This window comes from Nanorana parkeri, unplaced genomic scaffold (assembly GCF_000935625.1).
Source record: "Nanorana parkeri isolate BGI_ZX_2015 unplaced genomic scaffold, ASM93562v1 scaffold307, whole genome shotgun sequence".
Classification (NCBI taxonomy): Eukaryota; Metazoa; Chordata; class Amphibia; order Anura; family Dicroglossidae; genus Nanorana; species Nanorana parkeri.
The window spans coordinates 447740-466839 of record NW_017306575.1 but is presented as its reverse complement, the minus strand read 5'-3'; the positions used below and the strand labels follow the sequence as shown (position 1 = coordinate 466839).

General features: G+C 42.7%; 1 protein-coding gene across 1 annotated transcript in view; it reads right to left on the bottom strand.

The window, feature by feature from the left end:
- Window positions 1–18870, bottom strand: part of PTCH1 (patched 1) — an 80978-nt gene extending 62108 nt beyond the window's left edge. The window contains exons 1-2 of the mRNA XM_018557875.1: window positions 18711–18870; window positions 12208–12400 (exon numbers count right to left, since the gene is read on the bottom strand). Of these exons, the coding sequence (XP_018413377.1) occupies window positions 12208–12400; window positions 18711–18860 (343 nt within the window). The 5' untranslated portion in view covers window positions 18861–18870. The remainder of the gene's footprint in view (window positions 1–12207; window positions 12401–18710) is intronic.
- Between the last annotated feature and the right edge of the window lie 230 nt (window positions 18871–19100).

Below are 19100 nucleotides of genomic sequence, written 5' to 3'. Positions count from 1 at the left end.
GTGAGCACACAATAAGCCAACTTGCTTAGATTGTAGATTGAAGGAAATCATTCCAGGAAATATCGCATTGCTTACATTTGTTCTCCAATTTCACTACAATAAACTGTTGTATCTAACTCATTATTTGCATGGTCATTAATGCATCTAGAAATAAATCAGTTGCTGCAAACTGAATCCAGGAACGTTGCAGTACAATCTTGAGGGAGTCATGCCTTGCAGCACTGGGGTCCCCGGTTCAAATCCCCATCAGGACATTATCTGCAAGGAGTTTGCATGTACTCCCTGTGCTTGTGTGGGTTTCCTGAGGGTACTGCGGTTTCCTCCCACACTCCAAAGACATGCTGGTAGGTTAATTGGGTCCTGTCTAAATCGGCCCTTTATGTGTGTGCCATAGGGACCTTAGATTGTAAGCTCCTTGAGGGCAGGGACTGATGTGAATGAGAAGTGTGTAAAGCACTGAGTAAATTGTCGGCGCTATATAAATACCAATAATACATAAATATATTCTTGCCAGAGGGGGCTGGTCAAAATACTAGGCAATGCTGTGTCAGAAAATGTTCTAACTGTACTAATGACACCACAGATTTCTAAAACACTTGAAATGGCCATAGTTGATATGACAATGTGAAATGCTCAAGTTTCCTTAAAGGAGAACTATGAGGTGAGTGAAAATCACTCATCCTCATAGTTCGAGCCGACCTGTGACAATGAGACTGTCACACGTCGGCTCAATAGATTGGGAAGTGAGCGAACACATACCGTCGCTCTCACTTCTCAATCATCTCCCTGCAGAGAGTGGCGGAACGGACGGGGGAGGGGGCGGGTACAGCTGGCTCTGCCTCTAGATAGGCAGAGCCCACTGTCACTCACACAGCTGGGTGGATCTCGACAGCAATGTAGGGATCCGTCCCGGCTGCTGCGCTCTCAGTATATAGCGAACTGTAGCTCGCGATATACTGAGCTTTGGGTCACGGGAGGACGCTAGTATATGTCCTCCCGTGACCCTGAGGAGAACTATGGGGAAAAACACTTACCTCATAGTTCTCTTTTAAAGCTGAACTCCAGGAAAACCACCAAATACATCTTTTAATCTAGGCACGCCAGCCAGATAACAAAGCCAGGTCCAAGACCTCACTTTTCTCTACTGCAGCCAAGCAGGACAATCTCGTTCAGGAGCCACCCCGTCCTGGTGCCTGGACAATAAAGCCATAGCACCCTGATGAGGTCATTCATGTGTTATCATCTTGTGTACAGGGTTAGAAGAAGATAAAGACAGAAGGGTATTTTACAAGTTGGATTTAAAAAATACATCTAGTTCCGGGCTTAATGTTTACATAAGTGATATCCACAAAATACGGATATTTTAATCTTACCTGTGCAATCCAATGCTGATTAATACTTCTAAAGGCACCTCTAGCACTATGATGGCCTTAGAACTTAGTAAATGAAGTTTAAGCAGAGGTAGCATTTAGGGGCCAATCTATCCAAACACGGATCTACCGGACATTTTAAGGAACCATGCTTTCTTTGTCAAGAACGGAAAACATTCAACAAAATCAGGCACCAGCTCTAACTTTTAGCCTGATTTTGAAAATAATCGTTAGCTGCAGCTCTAGCCACAACGGCTACTGGTCCCTAGGATCTGTCCAACTCTATATTTAGCTCTTTAGAATATTAATGGAAGCCACCTATGATGTGACATTTACAATCATGATGCTTCACAATACTCTAACTTCAAGAAGACAGGAGGAACTATAATGTATTCATGCTGCAATTGTCAACTTTATCCATGAAGCGTGTTGGTTATAAAATGCCTTCCTATTTCCCTGAGTAAGAAATGTTGCTGAAGTTGCCACTTATAATGTAAGCGTCCAGAAATAACTCAACCACAATGAGGCCCTCAGGCAAGAGTGAGCCTGTTGAACTCAAGTGTACTTTTCTCATCATTACAATAATTATGTCTCAGCAGCGTTTACAGAACTGAAATGAGTAATTGGAGCTGTGACTCACCCCTTGGTTGCATCTGATGTTTCTAGAAGATAAAAGGGAGCTGCAAAGCAAGCTGCTCTGCCCTCTCTTTAGATAGCCAAAAGTGCACTTGGAATCCTTTGTCGTGGATTACATTTTTATTTGTAAAACTTAGATTGTACAATAAACTAAACTTGAGCCCTTCACACGCAACACATCCCTCACCAAAAATGTAATGTCCAACTAAACGTTCAGCTTAAATCAGCAAAATATTTTTCCAGGTGCATCAAAAGAAAGTGTTCAAAGTCTAGAAAGCATCCGCAGACAGAGTAGATAAGACTGTCCCCTGCAAGCATGCCGTGGAGAAGGACCCTTGCTCTGTGTGGAAGCAGTGGTCTCTCTGCAGAACTCTAATCTTCATTGTATTGGAATAACTATTCTAAACATTATACAAATAGCGATTTTTAAACACGCACCTTAAAATGATTTTGTTAAAAAGCAGGGAATGTGACTTTCACCAAACTAGCACTGGTGGTGAATCAATCTTTGTCACTTAGAGCACATTTAACTGGAAGATTCCCCTGCAGTGAATGTTGGGAGTATGTCAGATTCAATGCTTTTAAAATATGCCCCAAAGTGTATGTAGAAAACCTTTTTGTTTTGAATAGTGGAGGCAAGAGTTAGGACCCCTGACATGTTCTTATTGCTGTCTGTCTCCCCGCAAAAGAGATTCCCCCTGTTTATTTATTGCGGATAACACTGTCGAGTTATGAGAAATCCAAAATGTTACAGTTGTCACCAGAACAGAAGGTGAGGGTAAATCTGTGCACCCTGCCCCTAAGCTGTGAATTTACGTTAAATCATATGTTGCTTAGTAGGGCACTCAGGCCCCTGGTTTGAATTCAGGTTCGGCCAGGACACTATTCTGCCAGCCCTGTAATTTCTGATGTAAACACAGAAAGATCAAAGGAATAGGACAGGGAAGAGTTCTGAGACCCACTGCTTCTCTGTTGAAATTTGAAGACAAATTGCTCCACAGTGTCTGCAGCTGCAGAGGTCAGTGAGGGTTTGTTTATCATGTAAATCCTCCGATGGGAACACATGGTCTTGTGACAACTGTTTAAGAGGGGATCTCCCCTCACTTTGTAGACATTTCCTCACTTCCTGCTGCATCTCCAGGACAGGAAAGGGAAACCACCACAACTGGACCCAGACAAAGAAAAAACTGACAGTGATGAAAGAAAAGAAAAAAGGTTTGTCTAAACAAACACTTAATTTGCCTAGTAAGAAAAGACTGATCTACACAGAAGGATATCTAAGGAAGTTCATTAAAATGCTGAAATTAGCCCAACAGCATCTTTCCTGCATGTAAATCAAGGAGGTCAACGAAAGGTCAGCTTTGAAGGAGAAGCCCAAATTAAATGTAAACATTACATTGTGGAAACCATACAAATCTACCTCCGCTTTGTCCAGCCAGCACTAATATAGGCATAAACTGTACTGCATAATCTAAACAAATGGATCAGTAAAGTCATACATCTGGAAACCGTCATTTTTTTGTGACTCAAAACATTAAAACACTTAGCTTTGTAATATGCTGATTATTGCAACAGTTACAATTTCCATGACTACACCCCGAGTCCGGGCACTGGTAGCTAACCAGTGTCTAAAATGCTTTTTTGGGTTGCATGGTTTAGTGGTTTTTAATGTACAGCATGAAGACTGGAGAAATGTAGGTCTTGTGGCAATAAAACGATGCTGAGGAGAACTGGACAGAACTGCAGGAGGCAAGCAGTAAATGTGCCCTCAAAAAAAGAAAAACATCTCTGTTGCTACCCAAAGTTTTTCTGTCAATGTCAATGGGTAAATATATGTTTGCTGGTTCCTAGTTTGTGCACCTAAACTTGTGAATATACACTATATTGCCAAAAGTATTGGGACACCCCTCCAAATTAGGGCTGCAACAACTAATCGACATAATCGATTATAATCGATTATTGAAAAAGTTGACAACTTTTTCAATAATCGATTAATCGTCTTCCGATCAGTTGGCCCTGTTCACGGCTCCACACACGCTGCGCGCCGCACCTCTTCCCCACCTCACGCTCGCCGCTGCCAGACCCGCCCACATCCACGCCCTTCACGCCGCACCTCCTCCCCGCCTCACACTCACCGCCCGCCCACATCCACGATCGGCACAGGGGTGCGGGGAGATGTAGTAAGGAGGAGCAGGTGTGGGGGGATGACAGCCACCGATAGACAGGTCCGATCTCAGAAGCAAGTTGCTGGAAGACTGCTCAGGTAAGCCTGCACTTCCCACACATGGTGCTCTAATGTATTGCTGGGATTTGTATTTCTCTATAGCTGATGGTACATTGTGCTGTATATTATACATAGGAATACACATCCAGCAATACATTATACACTGTATGTATAATGTATTGCTGGGATTTGTTGTATTCCTATATAGCTGGTGGTATTCGGCACTGCACTGTATAGAGGACTACAAATCCCAGCAATAATACATTATACAGCGCAATGCAGAATACCACCAGCTATAATGTACTATTGCTGGGATTTGTTGTAGTCCTCTATAGCTGGTGATATTCTGCATTGCGCTGTATAATGTACTATTGCTGGGCTTTGTAATCCTCTATAGCCGGTGCCATTCTGCATTCATTGCTGTATAATTTTACACTTTCCTTTTCACTATATTGCACACCACACTATTTTTTTCCACCGCTCCAAGCTTGCTCCTGTGATGGACTACAATCTTAATACAAACTAGTAGTCCATCACTGGAGCCATTTTTAATTTTTTTTTTATTGTTTATCCGATTAACCGATTAATCGAACTTAATAATCGGCTAACTAATCGATTTTGAAAATAATCGTTAGCTGCAGCTCTACTCCAAATCATTGGATTCAGGTGTTCCGTGAAATTTCCTTGCTACTAAATGTTCTGCGGTCACCTGTTAGTGGTATTATAACAAAGTGGAAGCAACTGGACGAACAGCAACTCAGCCACGCAGTGGTATGCCACGTACAATGACAGAGCGGGGTCAGCGCATGCTGAAGCGCACAGTGCGTAGAAGTCGCCAACTGTCTGCAGAGTCAATAGCTACAGACCTCCAAACTTCATGTGGCCTTCAGATTGGCACAACAACAGTGCGTAGAGAGCTTCATGGAATGGGTAATTGCCTGACTGTACTTGGCTGACTGCATTGTGCCAAGTGTAAAGTTTGGTGGAGGGGGGATTATGATGTGGGGTTGTTTTTCCGGGGTTGGGCTTGGCCCCTTAGTTCCAGTGAAGGGAACTCTTAAGGCCTCAGCATTCCAAGACATTTTGGACTATTTCATGCTCCCAACTTTGTGGGAACAGTTTGGAGATGGCCCCTTCCTGTTCCAACCTGACTTGTTTTTTTTTTTCTTCTAGCCTTGCAACACACTGTGATAATATGCAATGTCTGATTTTTTTCCCCCAGTACATACACACACAAGGCATTAGTGCAAAATGGTGCAATTAAAAACAATGGTATTTTGCCTAACCTTGTAATCTGACTGTGCTGAACAATGCAGCCCAGTGCTGGTGGTATGAGCAAGTCCTATATGAGCAGAGCAAACATGAAAACACAGTCTTTAGGCAGAATTCAAGAGTGTTTCTTATAAAACACATGTTCACATTAACACATTAAGGCCAGGGGAGAACAAATAAATATGGAAATTAGGAGCCAATCTCTTCTGACAACTATAGAGAAGTCAACAGTGAGGCATCAGCTGTAATTTTTAAGACACATTCGTTACCTGGCTCCTGGGATTAGTCCAGCCCTGGTTAATGGAGAGCTCAGCTATCTGCTGTGAACTGTACGTCCTACCACCCCTCTTTGAAGTGCATTCTCCACTCCTTCCTATGGCAAATCCACCAGATGGCAATTGTTGCCAGGATTACGGTGTCATAGGCCCCCTTAAGGCATCTTCATAGCAATGCATGGCAGACTACATTTTTGTCACTATCCTCCCCTCTGAGGATATTAGATGACATTTCTGACAAATCTCCAGTGTTTACATCACCATTTTTATAAGCTCTTATGGAAAACAAGCTATCCCTTGAACTAGAAGCACGTCATAGTTTTGTCTGTTTGTTATTTTTGTGATGAATAATAAATACTACATTTACTACATTTTAAGCATTTTGTGTATATGGAAAGTTTTCTGCCCTGGGATCTCCATTTAGGGGTATATGTTGCTTTTTCTGATATACTTTTAGAAGCACATCATCTCTATATAAATATTATGCTTCATTTTAAGTGGACTGCATTGTGGGACAGTGGAGGGGACATGCCTACTCTACCCACTTCCCAAAAGTTGGAGCATCTAAAGAGGCTTTGAAAGTAAGGGCAGAGGGCCTATTTTTTTATAACATATATGAATATGCACCTTATGGAGCCTGTTACTCATACTCATGAGATGTTGTGCTAAGACAAGGTACTGTTCCCTGTCATCATCAATTTTCTGTAGAGCAGTGGTTCTAAACCTGTGGGTCACGACCCAAAAGTAAGTCGCGACCTACAGTTGAGTGGGTCCCTAGATGCCTTGTGTTGCTCTAGGTAAGAGGCTCCTCAGCCTCCTCCTAGCGCAGCAGTGTCAGTTCTCCTAGATGGCGCTGCAGCAGCAGTGGCCAGAGAGGATCAGAGAGAGGGGAGCAGGCATGAGTGAGGGGAGGTGAGTGCTTGATCACCACAGAGCCCATACTGGGCACCACACAGCCCGCACAGGACGCCAACAGAGAGTCCCACTAGCCACCTGAGAGCCTGCATAGCCTCCCGAGAGCCCACACAGATACTAGTATTGGTGCATCCCTACATTTTACGGTTGGGGGTCACCACAACTTGGCAAATGTTACCAAGGGGTCCCGGCCCTAGAAAGGTTGAGAACCACTGTTGTAGAGGGTGGTGGAAATAGGTTGTTTGCAGGATCTTACAGGGGAACTGCTGACAGGACGTCTACTTCATGTAGGAAAATATATCCCCCTAGAGCACAAAATGATCTCAAATATTTTCCATTCTGATAAGCTCATGAAAAGTTCACACATACATTTGTAAAAGGTATCAGAAGATCTATGACATAAACCAGCCTTTATTTTAGGTTTAATTTTCCTTTAAGTGCTTGTCTCTATAAGGCCAAAAGATTTATCTTCTCCATACAGATTGTAGGTCATCATCATGTACAGTGAGCAGAGCAATGATTCAATGAGGAAATAGGACAATCATTTGAAAAATGCTGGTTCACTGGGGGATGCATGAGTTTTCTTTAGGGGAAAAACTTTTGTTCCATGCAAAGACTTTGACACTTTCATAAGAGAATTGTATATGGTGATTGTAATGTTGAACTCTGGAGGAACATCGGAGAACTATCAGTGCTGAAAATTGTCCTCCCGATATCAGAACTCTCCCACCATAGAACATATACGCCATATTTACAGCCTTCAGTGGAAAAAAATAAAACTGATATATTCATGCCTGGAAGTGGATGAGCAGCCCTGTATATCTACGTTTTGGGTACCCCTACAATGGCCAGTGCAGGCTGGCTAAGTATTTCATTAATTAACCATAACAGATACTCATAAGGGTAGCATAGACTATAAGAAGTCATTGTGTTCTTCACTCTGTTTTTATAATCAGAGTAGGGCTGCAACAACTAATCGACATAATCAATTATAATCGATTATTGAAAAAGTTGTCAACTTTTTCAATAATCGATTAATCGGCTTCCGATCAGTTGGCCCTGTTCACAGCTCCACACGCTGTGCGCCGCACCTCCTCCCCATCTCACTCTCGCCGCTGCCAGACCCGCTCGCATCCACGCTCCACACACCGCACCTCCTCCCCGCCTCACATTTCCTGCCCATCCACGATCGGCAAGGCACGCGGGGAGATGTAGTAAGGAGGAGCAGGGGTGGGGGGATGACAGCCGCTGATAGACAGGTCCAATCTCAGAAGCAAGTTGCTGGAAGACTGCTCAGGTAAGCCTGCACTTTCCCACACATGGTGCTCTATAATGTATTGCTGGGATTTGTATTTCTCTATAGCTGATGGTACATTGTACTGTACATTATACATAGGAATACAAATACCAGCAATGCATTATACACTGTATGTATAATGTATTGCTGAGATTTGTTGTACTCTATAGCTGGTGATATTCTGCATTGCGCTGTATAGAGGACTACAAGTCCCAGCAATAATACATTATACAGCGCAATGCGGAATACCACCAGCTATAGAGGACTACAACAAATCCCAGCAATAGTACATTATAAAGTGGTACAATGCTAAATACCACCAGCTATAGAGGACTACAAAACCCAGCAATAGTACATTATACAGCGCAATGCAGAATGCCGCCAGCTATTATGTACTATTGCTGGGATTTGTTGTATTCCTCTATAGCTGGCGGTGTTCTGCTTTGCGCTGTATAATGTGCTTTTGCTGGGTTTTGTAGTCCTCAATAACCGGTGCCATTCTGCATTCATTACTGTATAATTTTACACTTTCCATTTCACTATATTGCACACCACACTATCTTTTTTTTCTTTTTTACTTCCACCGCTCCAAGCTTGCTCCTGTGATGGACTACAACCTCAATACAAACTAGTAGTCCTATCACTGGAGCCATTTTTTAAACTTTATTTTATTGTTTATCCGATTAATCGAACTTAATAATCGGCTAACTAATCGATTTTGAAAATAATCGTTAGCTGCAGCTCTAAATCAGAGGAAAAAATGGGATAGCCTTTTTTTAAAACGATGACTTGAGATTCATTGTGGTTGTTTGTAACAATTGTGGTTGTTTGTAGGGGAAATCTTTCAATGAGGACACTTGTTCCTGTGACAACTAAGAGGGGATTTCCCTCACATTAGAAAGATATCATCTAACTTCCTGTTGAGCCTACAGGAGAGGAGGAGAAAGGAAATCTCCCTAATGAGACACAGATGGCAAACAACCCAAATAAGGCAACAGTTTTAACCCTTCCCTATCTAGAATAAAAACAATGGCTTTAGATTTATTTTAAAGTAGTTTTAAACTCTATTTTTTCCCAGCAATTAATCCAGATAGAACATATATGAATTGCTCAGCACATTGATAGTCAGTGTAGAAGTAACCCCTTACATTGGTGGTCAGTGTAGAAGTGACCCCTATTACATTGATGGTCAGTGTAGAAGTGACCCCTTACATTGGTGGTCAGTGTAGAAGTGACCCCTTACATTGGTGGTCAGTGTAGAAGTGACCCCTTACATTGGTGGTCAGTGTAGAAGTGACCCCTTACATTGGTGGTCAGTGTAGAAGTGACCGCCCACATTGGTCAGTGTAGAAGTGACCCCTTACATTGGTGGTCAGTATAGAAGTGCTCCCTTACATTGGTGGTCAGTGTAGAAGTGACCCCTTACATTGGTGGTCAGTGTAGAAGTGACCCCTTACATTGGTGGTCAGTGTAGAAGTGACCCCTTACATTGGTGGTCAGTGTAGAAGTGACCCCTTACATTGGTGGTCAGAGTAGAAGTGACCCCTTACATTGGTGGTCAGTGTAGAAGTCCCCCCTAATATTGATGGTCAGTATAGACGTGACCCCTTACATTGGTGGTCAGTGTAGAAGTGACCCCCTACATTGGTGGCCAGTGTAGAAGTGACCCCCTACATTGGTGGCCAGTGTAGAAGTGACCCCCTACATTGGTGGCCAGTGTAGAAGTGACCCCCTACATTGGTGGCCAGTGTAGAAGTGACCCCCTACATTGGTGGCCAGTGTAGAAGTGACCCCCTACATTGGTGGCCAGTGTAGAAGTGACCCCCTACATTGGTGGCCAGTGTAGAAGTGACCCCCTACATTGGTGGCCAGTGTAGAAGTGACCCCCTACATTGGTGGCCAGTGTAGAAGTGACCCCCTACATTGGTGGCCAGTGTAGAAGTGACCCCCTACATTGGTGGCCAGTGTAGAAGTGACCCCCTACATTGGTGGTCAGTGTAGAAGTGACTCCTTACATTGGTGGTCAGTGTAGAAGTGACCCCCTACATTGATGGTCAGTGTAGGCAGGAGATCAATCTACTACTGCTCTCCCCTCAAGGAACCCCTTACAACCTCTAAATGAACCCCAGTGGAGAAAGGCTGCTTTAAAGTGACAACTCAGTCGTTACATTTTAAAAGTGCATTCAAGTTATGATCAGTCCCTGTCCCAATCCCATACATTCCTATGGATCACGTCTCCGAATGATCCAAACCGCCTGCCGCCCAAAATGATCCCTGAGCTATTTTTTTCACGCTGACCAGCCAGATTACATATAGATTTCAATGGAAACATGCTGATCAGCAAGTTTTTGGTTTGTTTGTTTTTAATTGCGTTCCAGTGCTGAAACGCGATAAAAAAATGCTCAAAACCGCCCTTTTAAAATTCACGTGGAAACCGCACATGAATGCATCCGCTCTGGTGTGACTGGGGCCATACATAGGGTTATGTCTTGTAACTAAAGCACAGATAACAAGTACAGCTGTAGTGATAGTGATGAGCAATTTGTGATTTGATGCAGATATATTTGCTGCTTTGCATTTGTTTTAAGGCGACACTAAACTCATCAAACCCGCCTGGAGGGTGGCTACTTATGTCCCCCATGGTCCCTGTGTGTGTTGTAAAGTAGCCACCGCTCCAAGATCGCTCCTGTCATGGACTATATATTTCAGTACATTTTAGTTAATGAAACATAAGATTATAGTCCATCACGAGAGGGAGCTTTGGGCAGTGACTACTTTTCAACACACACAGAGACCATGGGGAACAAAATTAGCCACCCTCCAGAAGTAAGGACAGTGTCAGCACCAATTCAGAGATGATTTGACGATCTACAGCCGAGTGATACACAAATAAGACACATTTTTGTTAACAGAATACGTGAATGCATTTTTAAGATTTAACTCCTGAGTTTAGTGTCACTATAAAACAAATGCAAAGTGACAAATATTTCTGCATCTAACCACAAATTGCTCAGCACTATCACAACAGCTATACTTGTTATTTGTGTTTTAGTTACAGTAACAAATCTAAGCTACAGTGGTACCTCGGTTCATGAACGCTTCCGTTCGCGAGCAATGCGGTTCGCGAACAGGAAGTTCGGCAAAATGTTGCTTCCGTTCGCAAACTCCGCATCAGGTGACGAGCACAACCGCAGACATCTTCCCTACTCTGACACATGGTCGTGGCTTCTTCTAGTCGAGGTCGCGGTCTGATCACAGTTCGATTCGGTTCGCGACCAATTCGGTTCGCGACCAGAATCGTGGAACAAATTAAGCTCATGAACCGGAGGTACCACTGCATAACCCTATGTATAACAGGGACTGCTCATAACTCAGGCATGGTCTCAGAATACATTTTAGCTGAAAACCCAAGTTTACCAGGGAAGCCTATACCCAGTATAATGTAAAGCAGTGGGTCTGGTCGCATAAAAGCACACAACCTAAACAACACATCTATATGTCTATAAAGACAGAAACAGCACCATGATATATCTTATAAGATACAATTATGTATACTGACATTTTAAACAACCAAAAAGTAATTTTAAAAAAACTGCCAGAACCATAGACAAGCATCTTGTAACATCACAAGACAACCATTCTGTGATCTATCCTGGCTGTAGACCTCCGATCTATAGTCATCCATACCGGTAAGCAGCATTCTTCGCTTTTTTTCTAATATACACACAGTCTTTTTTTTTACCTTGAGACATATGTTGCTCACTCCCCTCCCCCTAGAAGCAAAACTTGAAAGCTGTCCAAAACAGGACCACACACACACACACAGAGAGAGAACTCTACAGGTTGTAATGTGCAAGTCTTCCTGCAAGGGGCCTGCGCTCGCTTGCTCGCAAAAAGGGACACCTTCAATGACTAGTGTAGAGCAGATCAGATATGCTGTACAATGCACCACAAGCTAAAGTAAATCCAGCAAACTCTAAAGACAAACAGCGGCAAAAGCTTGGTTGCTGTCGTGAACGTTAGAAGCACGCAGACCTGGCCATAGGGACAACAAATGGACATCCCTATAAATCCGCTGTACAAGTAAAACATTTCTATGTTGCTTTAAAAGGCAATCTTACTATAATCCAGCACAGCAAGCCAAACGTATAACATATAAATACAACATACTAGTAAGATACATACATAATAAGAGCGCTTATAATAAGCGCTTCTTACCTTCGACCCAAAGCTCCTCCATATTTGTCTCGAGGTTCGCTGCTCGTAATCCTACAGCGAAAGCACCAAATATCAAGAGGCCCACTACCAAAAACTTGCCGCAGTTTTTTTGTATGTAGCAACCAAGTTTGAACAACAGTCTTTGAAACACTCCTCGGAGCCACAATGGAGCTTTCCTGCCCGTAGCCTTCCCCTAGAAGAAGAAAATAAAGAATATTTACAAGAGGGCAAACCTTTTCCTATGGGCAAAATGCAGCTAACAATGTCATTTCCTTCGTTGTGTCAAAATACCCCCATAGTCCATGTCTACAACACCGTGTAGCCAACAAATGCATGGGGGAGCATTGGATACAGCGATCTTGTTTCTGTGTCGACAAGCAAAATATATCTACTACAGGCCGCTATAAATTGTTATTATAGACAAAAAGACATTTGTATATAGAGATGGCAGACCTCCGGTCATACTGGCGGGTGGAAGATTTACACTAGGTCCACATATCTTAATTTCTTTATCTTTTGAGGAAGCGTTGGATCATGGGGCCACTGAAACACCTAAACTACTTTGTATCATCCCATGAAGGTTGATTTACTAAACAGACAGACTCTTCCCTTTGGAATGGCTATGTATACTTAGAGTACTTACTGTAGAGTGCACCTTCACTCAGCTTAGTACAAGAAAAAGGTGAAGCTGTGTTCACTTACAATACCCAAACATGTGCAGGGGAAACCCAAACAGGATTTTGGATTTCATGTGAGTGGATGATTAAAATGAACACAACTTCACCCTAGTTAGGAAGCTAACTGAACATTCACTTTTCAAAGTGAACAATCAGTCTATTCTTTTGGTAAGGAAGCTGAAACAGTGTTCACTTTGATTGCCCAATCACGTATAAGGGAAAGGGGGAAAAACAGTAATCACAACTACACCTTATTTACCAAGCTAAATGTTCATTCCCTTTGCTAAACAGTCTATTCCTTTACTAAACTGACTCCATATTTACCAATGAAGTATAGTAACCTGAGGGATGCACATACTAACCAATGGAGGTAAGACATAGTAACCTGAACGATGCACATACTAACCAGTGTAATGTAAGACATAGTAACCTGAAGGATGCACATACTAACCAATGTAAAGTAATGTAAAACATAGTAACCTGAAGGATGCACAACCTAAAGAATGTAATGTAAGACATAGTAACCTGAAGGATGCACTTACTAACCAATGTAATGTAAGACATAGTAACCTGAAGGATGCACATACTAACCAATGGAGGTAAGACATAGTAACCTGAAGGATGCACTTACTAACCAATGTAATGTAAGACATAGTAACCTGAAGGATGCACATACTAACCAATGGAGGTAAGACATAGTAACCTGAGGGATGCACATACTAACCAATGGAGGTAAGACATAGTAACCTGAAGGATGCACATACTAACCAGTGTAATGTAAGACATAGTAACCTGAAGGATGCACATACTAACCAATGTAAAGTAATGTAAGACATAGTAACCTGAAGGATGCACATACTAACCAATGTAATGTAAGACATAGTAACCTTAGGGATGCACATACTAACCAATGAAGGTAAGACAGAGTAACCTGAAGGATGCATATACTAACCAAATGAAGGTAAGACAGAGTAACCTGAAGGATGCACATACTAACCAATGAAGGTAAGACATAGTAACCTGAGGGATGCACATACTAACCAATGAAGGTAAGACAGAGTAACCTGAAGGATGCATATACTAACAAATGAAGGTAAGACAGAGTAACCTGAAGGATGCACATACTAACCAATGAAGGTAAGACAGAGTAACCTGAAGGATGCACATACTAACCAATGAAGGTAAGACAGAGTAACCTGAAGGATGCACATACTAACCAATGAAGGTAAGACATAGTAACCTGAAGGATGCACATACTAACCAATGAAGGTAAGACATAGTAACCTGAAGGATGCACATACTAACCAATGAAGGTAAGACAGAGTAACCTGAAGGATGCACATACTAACCAATGAAGGTAAGACATAGTAACCTGAAGGATGCACATACTAACCAATGAAGGTAAGACATAGTAACCTGAAGGATGCACATACTAACCAATGAAGGTAAGACAGAGTAACCTGAAGGATGCACATACTAACCAATGAAGGTAAGACAGAGTAACCTGAAGGATGCACATACTAACAAATGAAGGTAAGACAGAGTAACCTGAAGGATGCACATACTAACCAATGAAGGTAAGACATAGTAACCTGAAGGATGCACATACTAACCAATGAAGGTAAGACATAGTAACCTGAAGGATGCACATACTAACCAATGAAGGTAAGACATAGTAACCTGAAGGATGCACATACTAACCAATGAAGGTAAGACATAGTAACCTGAAGGATGCACATACTAACCAATGAAGGTAAGACATAGTAACCTGAGGGATGCACATACTAACCAATGAAGGTAAGACAGAGTAACCTGAAGGATGCACATACTAACCAATGAAGGTAAGACAGAGTAACCTGAAGGATGCACATACTAACCAATGAAGGTAAGACAGAGTAACCTGAAGGATGCACATACTAACCAATGAAGGTAAGACAGAGTAACCTGAAGGATGCACATACTAACCAATGAAGGTAAGACAGAGTAACCTGAAGGATGCACATACTAACCAATAAAGGTAAGACATAGTAACCTGAAGGATGCACATACTAACCAATGAAGGTAAGACAGAGTAACCTGAAGGATGCACATACTAACCAATGAAGGTAAGACATAGTAACCTGAGGGATGCACATACTAACCAATGAAGGTAACACATTGTAACCTGAGGGATGCACATACTAACCAATGAAGGTAAGACATAGTAACCTCTGGGATGCACATAACAACCACTGAAGGCAACACATAGTAACCTGAAGGATGCATATACTAACCAATGAAGGTAAGACATAGTAACCTGAGGGATGCATATACTAACCAATGTAATGTAAGACATAGTAACCTGAGGGATGCATATAGTAACCAAATGAAGGTAAGACATAGTAACCTGAAGGATGCACATACTAACCAAATGAAGGTAAGACATAGTAACCTGAAGGATGCACATACTAACCAATGAAGGTAAGACATAGTAACCTGAGGGATGCACATACTAACCAATGAAGGTAAGACATAGTAACCTGAAGGATGCACATACTAACCAATGAAGGTAAGACAGAGTAACCTGAAGGATGCACATACTAACCAATGAAGGTAAGACAGAGTAACCTGAAGGATGCACATACTAACCAATAAAGGTAAGACATAGTAACCTGAAGGATGCACATACTAACCAATGAAGGTAAGACAGAGTAACCTGAAGGATGCACATACTAACCAATGAAGGTAAGACATAGTAACCTGAGGGATGCACATACTAACCAATGAAGGTAACACATTGTAACCTGAGGGATGCACATACTAACCAATGAAGGTAAGACATAGTAACCTCTGGGATGCACATAACAACCACTGAAGGCAACACATAGTAACCTGAAGGATGCATATACTAACCAATGAAGGTAAGACATAGTAACCTGAGGGATGCATATACTAACCAATGTAATGTAAGACATAGTAACCTGAGGGATGCATATAGTAACCAAATGAAGGTAAGACATAGTAACCTGAAGGATGCACATACTAACCCAATGAAGGTAAGACATAGTAACCTGAAGGATGCACATACTAACCAATGAAGGTAAGACAGAGTAACCTGAAGGATGCACATACTAACCAATGAAGGTAAGACATAGTAACCTGAAGGATGCACATACTAACCAATGAAGGTAAGACAGAGTAACCTGAAGGATGCACATACTAACCAATGAAGGTAAGACAGAGTAACCTGAAGGATGCACATACTAACCAATGAAGGTAAGACATAGTAACCTGAAGGATGCACATACTAACCAATGAAGGTAAGACATAGTAACCTGAAGGATGCACATACTAACCAATGAAGGTAAGACAGAGTAACCTGAAGGATGCACATACTAACCAATGAAGGTAAGACATAGTAACCTGAAGGATGCACATACTAACCAATGAAGGTAAGACATAGTAACCTGAAGGATGCACATACTAACCAATGAAGGTAAGACAGAGTAACCTGAAGGATGCACATACTAACCAATGAAGGTAAGACATAGTAACCTGAAGGATGCACATACTAACCAATGAAGGTAAGACATAGTAACCTGAAGGATGCACATACTAACCAATGAAGGTAAGACAGAGTAACCTGAAGGATGCACATACTAACCAATGAAGGTAAGACATAGTAACCTGAGGGATGCACATACTAACCAATGAAGGTAAGACAGAGTAACCTGAAGGATGCATATACTAACCAAATGAAGGTAAGACAGAGTAACCTGAAGGATGCACATACTAACCAATGAAGGTAAGACATAGTAACCTGAGGGATGGACATACTAACCAATGAAGGTAAGACATAGTAACCTGAAGGATGCATATACTAACCAAATGAAGGTAAGACATAGTAACCTGAAGGATGCACATACTAACCAATGAAGGTAAGACATAGTAACCTGAGGGATGCACATACTAACCAATGAAGGTAAGACAGAGTAACCTGAGGGATGCACATACTAACCAATGAAGGTAAGACAGAGTAACCTGAAGGATGCACATACTAACCAATGAAGGTAAGACAGAGTAACCTGAAGGATGCACATACTAACCAATGAAGGTAAGACAGAGTAACCTGAAGGATGCACATACTAACCAATAAAGGTAAGACATAGTAACCTGAAGGATGCACATACTAACCAATGAAGGTAAGACAGAGTAACCTGAAGGATGCACATACTAACCAATGAAGGTAAGACATAGTAACCTGAGGGATGCACATACTAACCAATGAAGGTAACACATTGTAACCTGAGGGATGCACATACTAACCAATGAAGGTAAGACATAGTAACCTCTGGGATGCACATAACAACCACTGAAGGCAACACATAGTAACCTGAAGGATGCATATACTAACCAATGAAGGTAAGACATAGTAACCTGAGGGATGCATATACTAACCAATGTAATGTAAGACATAGTAACCTGAGGGATGCATATAGTAACCAAATGAAGGTAAGACATAGTAACCTGAAGGATGCACATACTAACCAAATGAAGGTAAGACATAGTAACCTGAAGGATGCACATACTAACCAATGAAGGTAAGACATAGTAACCTGAGGGATGCACATACTAACCAATGGAGGTAAGACATAGTAACCTCTGGGATGCACATAACAACCACTGAAGGCAACTCATAGTAACCTGAAGGATGCATATACTAACCAATGAAGGTAAGACATAGTAAACTGAGGGATGCACATAGCAACCAATGAAGGTAACACATAGCAACCAATGAAGGTAACACATGGTAACCTCTGGGATGCACATAGCAACCAATGAAGGTAACACGTAGTAACCTAATACCAGTACTTGCACATAGCAACCAATGAAGGTAACACATGGTAACCTAAAGGATGCACATAGTAACCAATGAAGGTAAGACATAGTAACCAGGGTAGTACACTTAGTAACCAGGGTAGTACACCTAGTAACCAGGGTAGTACACCTAATAATTAAAGTAATACACGTAGTAACCAAAGTAATACACGTAGTAACCCGGGGAAGACTTACTTTTACAGCTTGCTGCATACATTCTAGTCAATTGCTGGGCTCCTCTACTTTTAATGAACTGTAACTTGCGGTATTAATGACACCCATTCCTGCATAGAAGACACCCTATTTTTGGGATAGCATAATTTACAGCCACTTAGAGCCTATTTACATTTGTGCAGTGCGTTGATCCACATGCATTATCTAATGCCAACGTGTGTGGCAACTGAAATCGACGGGCATCTGATGCATCACTTCCTAAATATTGGACGCGTCACCATATGTTTGCCGCAGCGTGTTGCAATGCATGTGCGTTGCCTTAGTGCACTGGGGTAATGTTTAAAATGAACAGTACCGCAATGCATTAATGCATGTACCCTGCGTTGCCGTGTGTTCCTGCAACTACAGATGTAGTATGGGACAGAGCAATCAGGAGCCTTGCTGTGGATGTCCATCCTGATACATAGCAGAGATTAGCTCATTGAGGCAGAATTGTGTTTACTAGTGAAGTCAGCCGATCCACGTGGTGACAAAGCCGAGCTGCTCAGCCTCTGCTGTCCATGGAGTGTGTACTATGAACGGAAGAGGGCAGCCACATGGTCTGCTCTGGTGTCTCCAGTGACCGATCGCTGGACATTTCTGACACCAGGACCCGTGTATAGGGAAGGGGGACACCCGGCTAAACCCTCCCCTACACCTCCCATCCAAACAATGGCCAGACGTGTCAGTGTGTGGCCCCGGGGTACTGAGTGGCCCCCCCTCCTCACACATGACAGCACAATGCATCGTATTCACCTCGGAGATCTGCTGCAGGGCGAAGCTGGCATCGCAGTAGCTCGGCCGCTTGAGATAGTCCAGGTCAGGCGGCCCCGCATCCCGCGGCTCCCTGCTCCGTCCCCTCCTGCTCCGGGCCACCGGCTGATCAGCCCAGGCAGCCGAGGCCATGCTCTGTTCGGCACTTGTAGGGAGAAGCCCGGTGCTGGCTCAGCTGGTGCAGGGATGTGATGAGGATGGTGATGGGGGAGGAAGAAAGGCAAAGGCTGCGGCTTCTCCTTCCTTGGCTGGCACGGCTCTCTTCTTCATGCTCCTCCAGCAGGCGAGGGCGGCGAGGGAAGCTTTGCGCCTTCCATGGCCACATTTCGATGCGATCCGGAGGTCTGAGCCGCTTCCCACATTCAGAAAGTG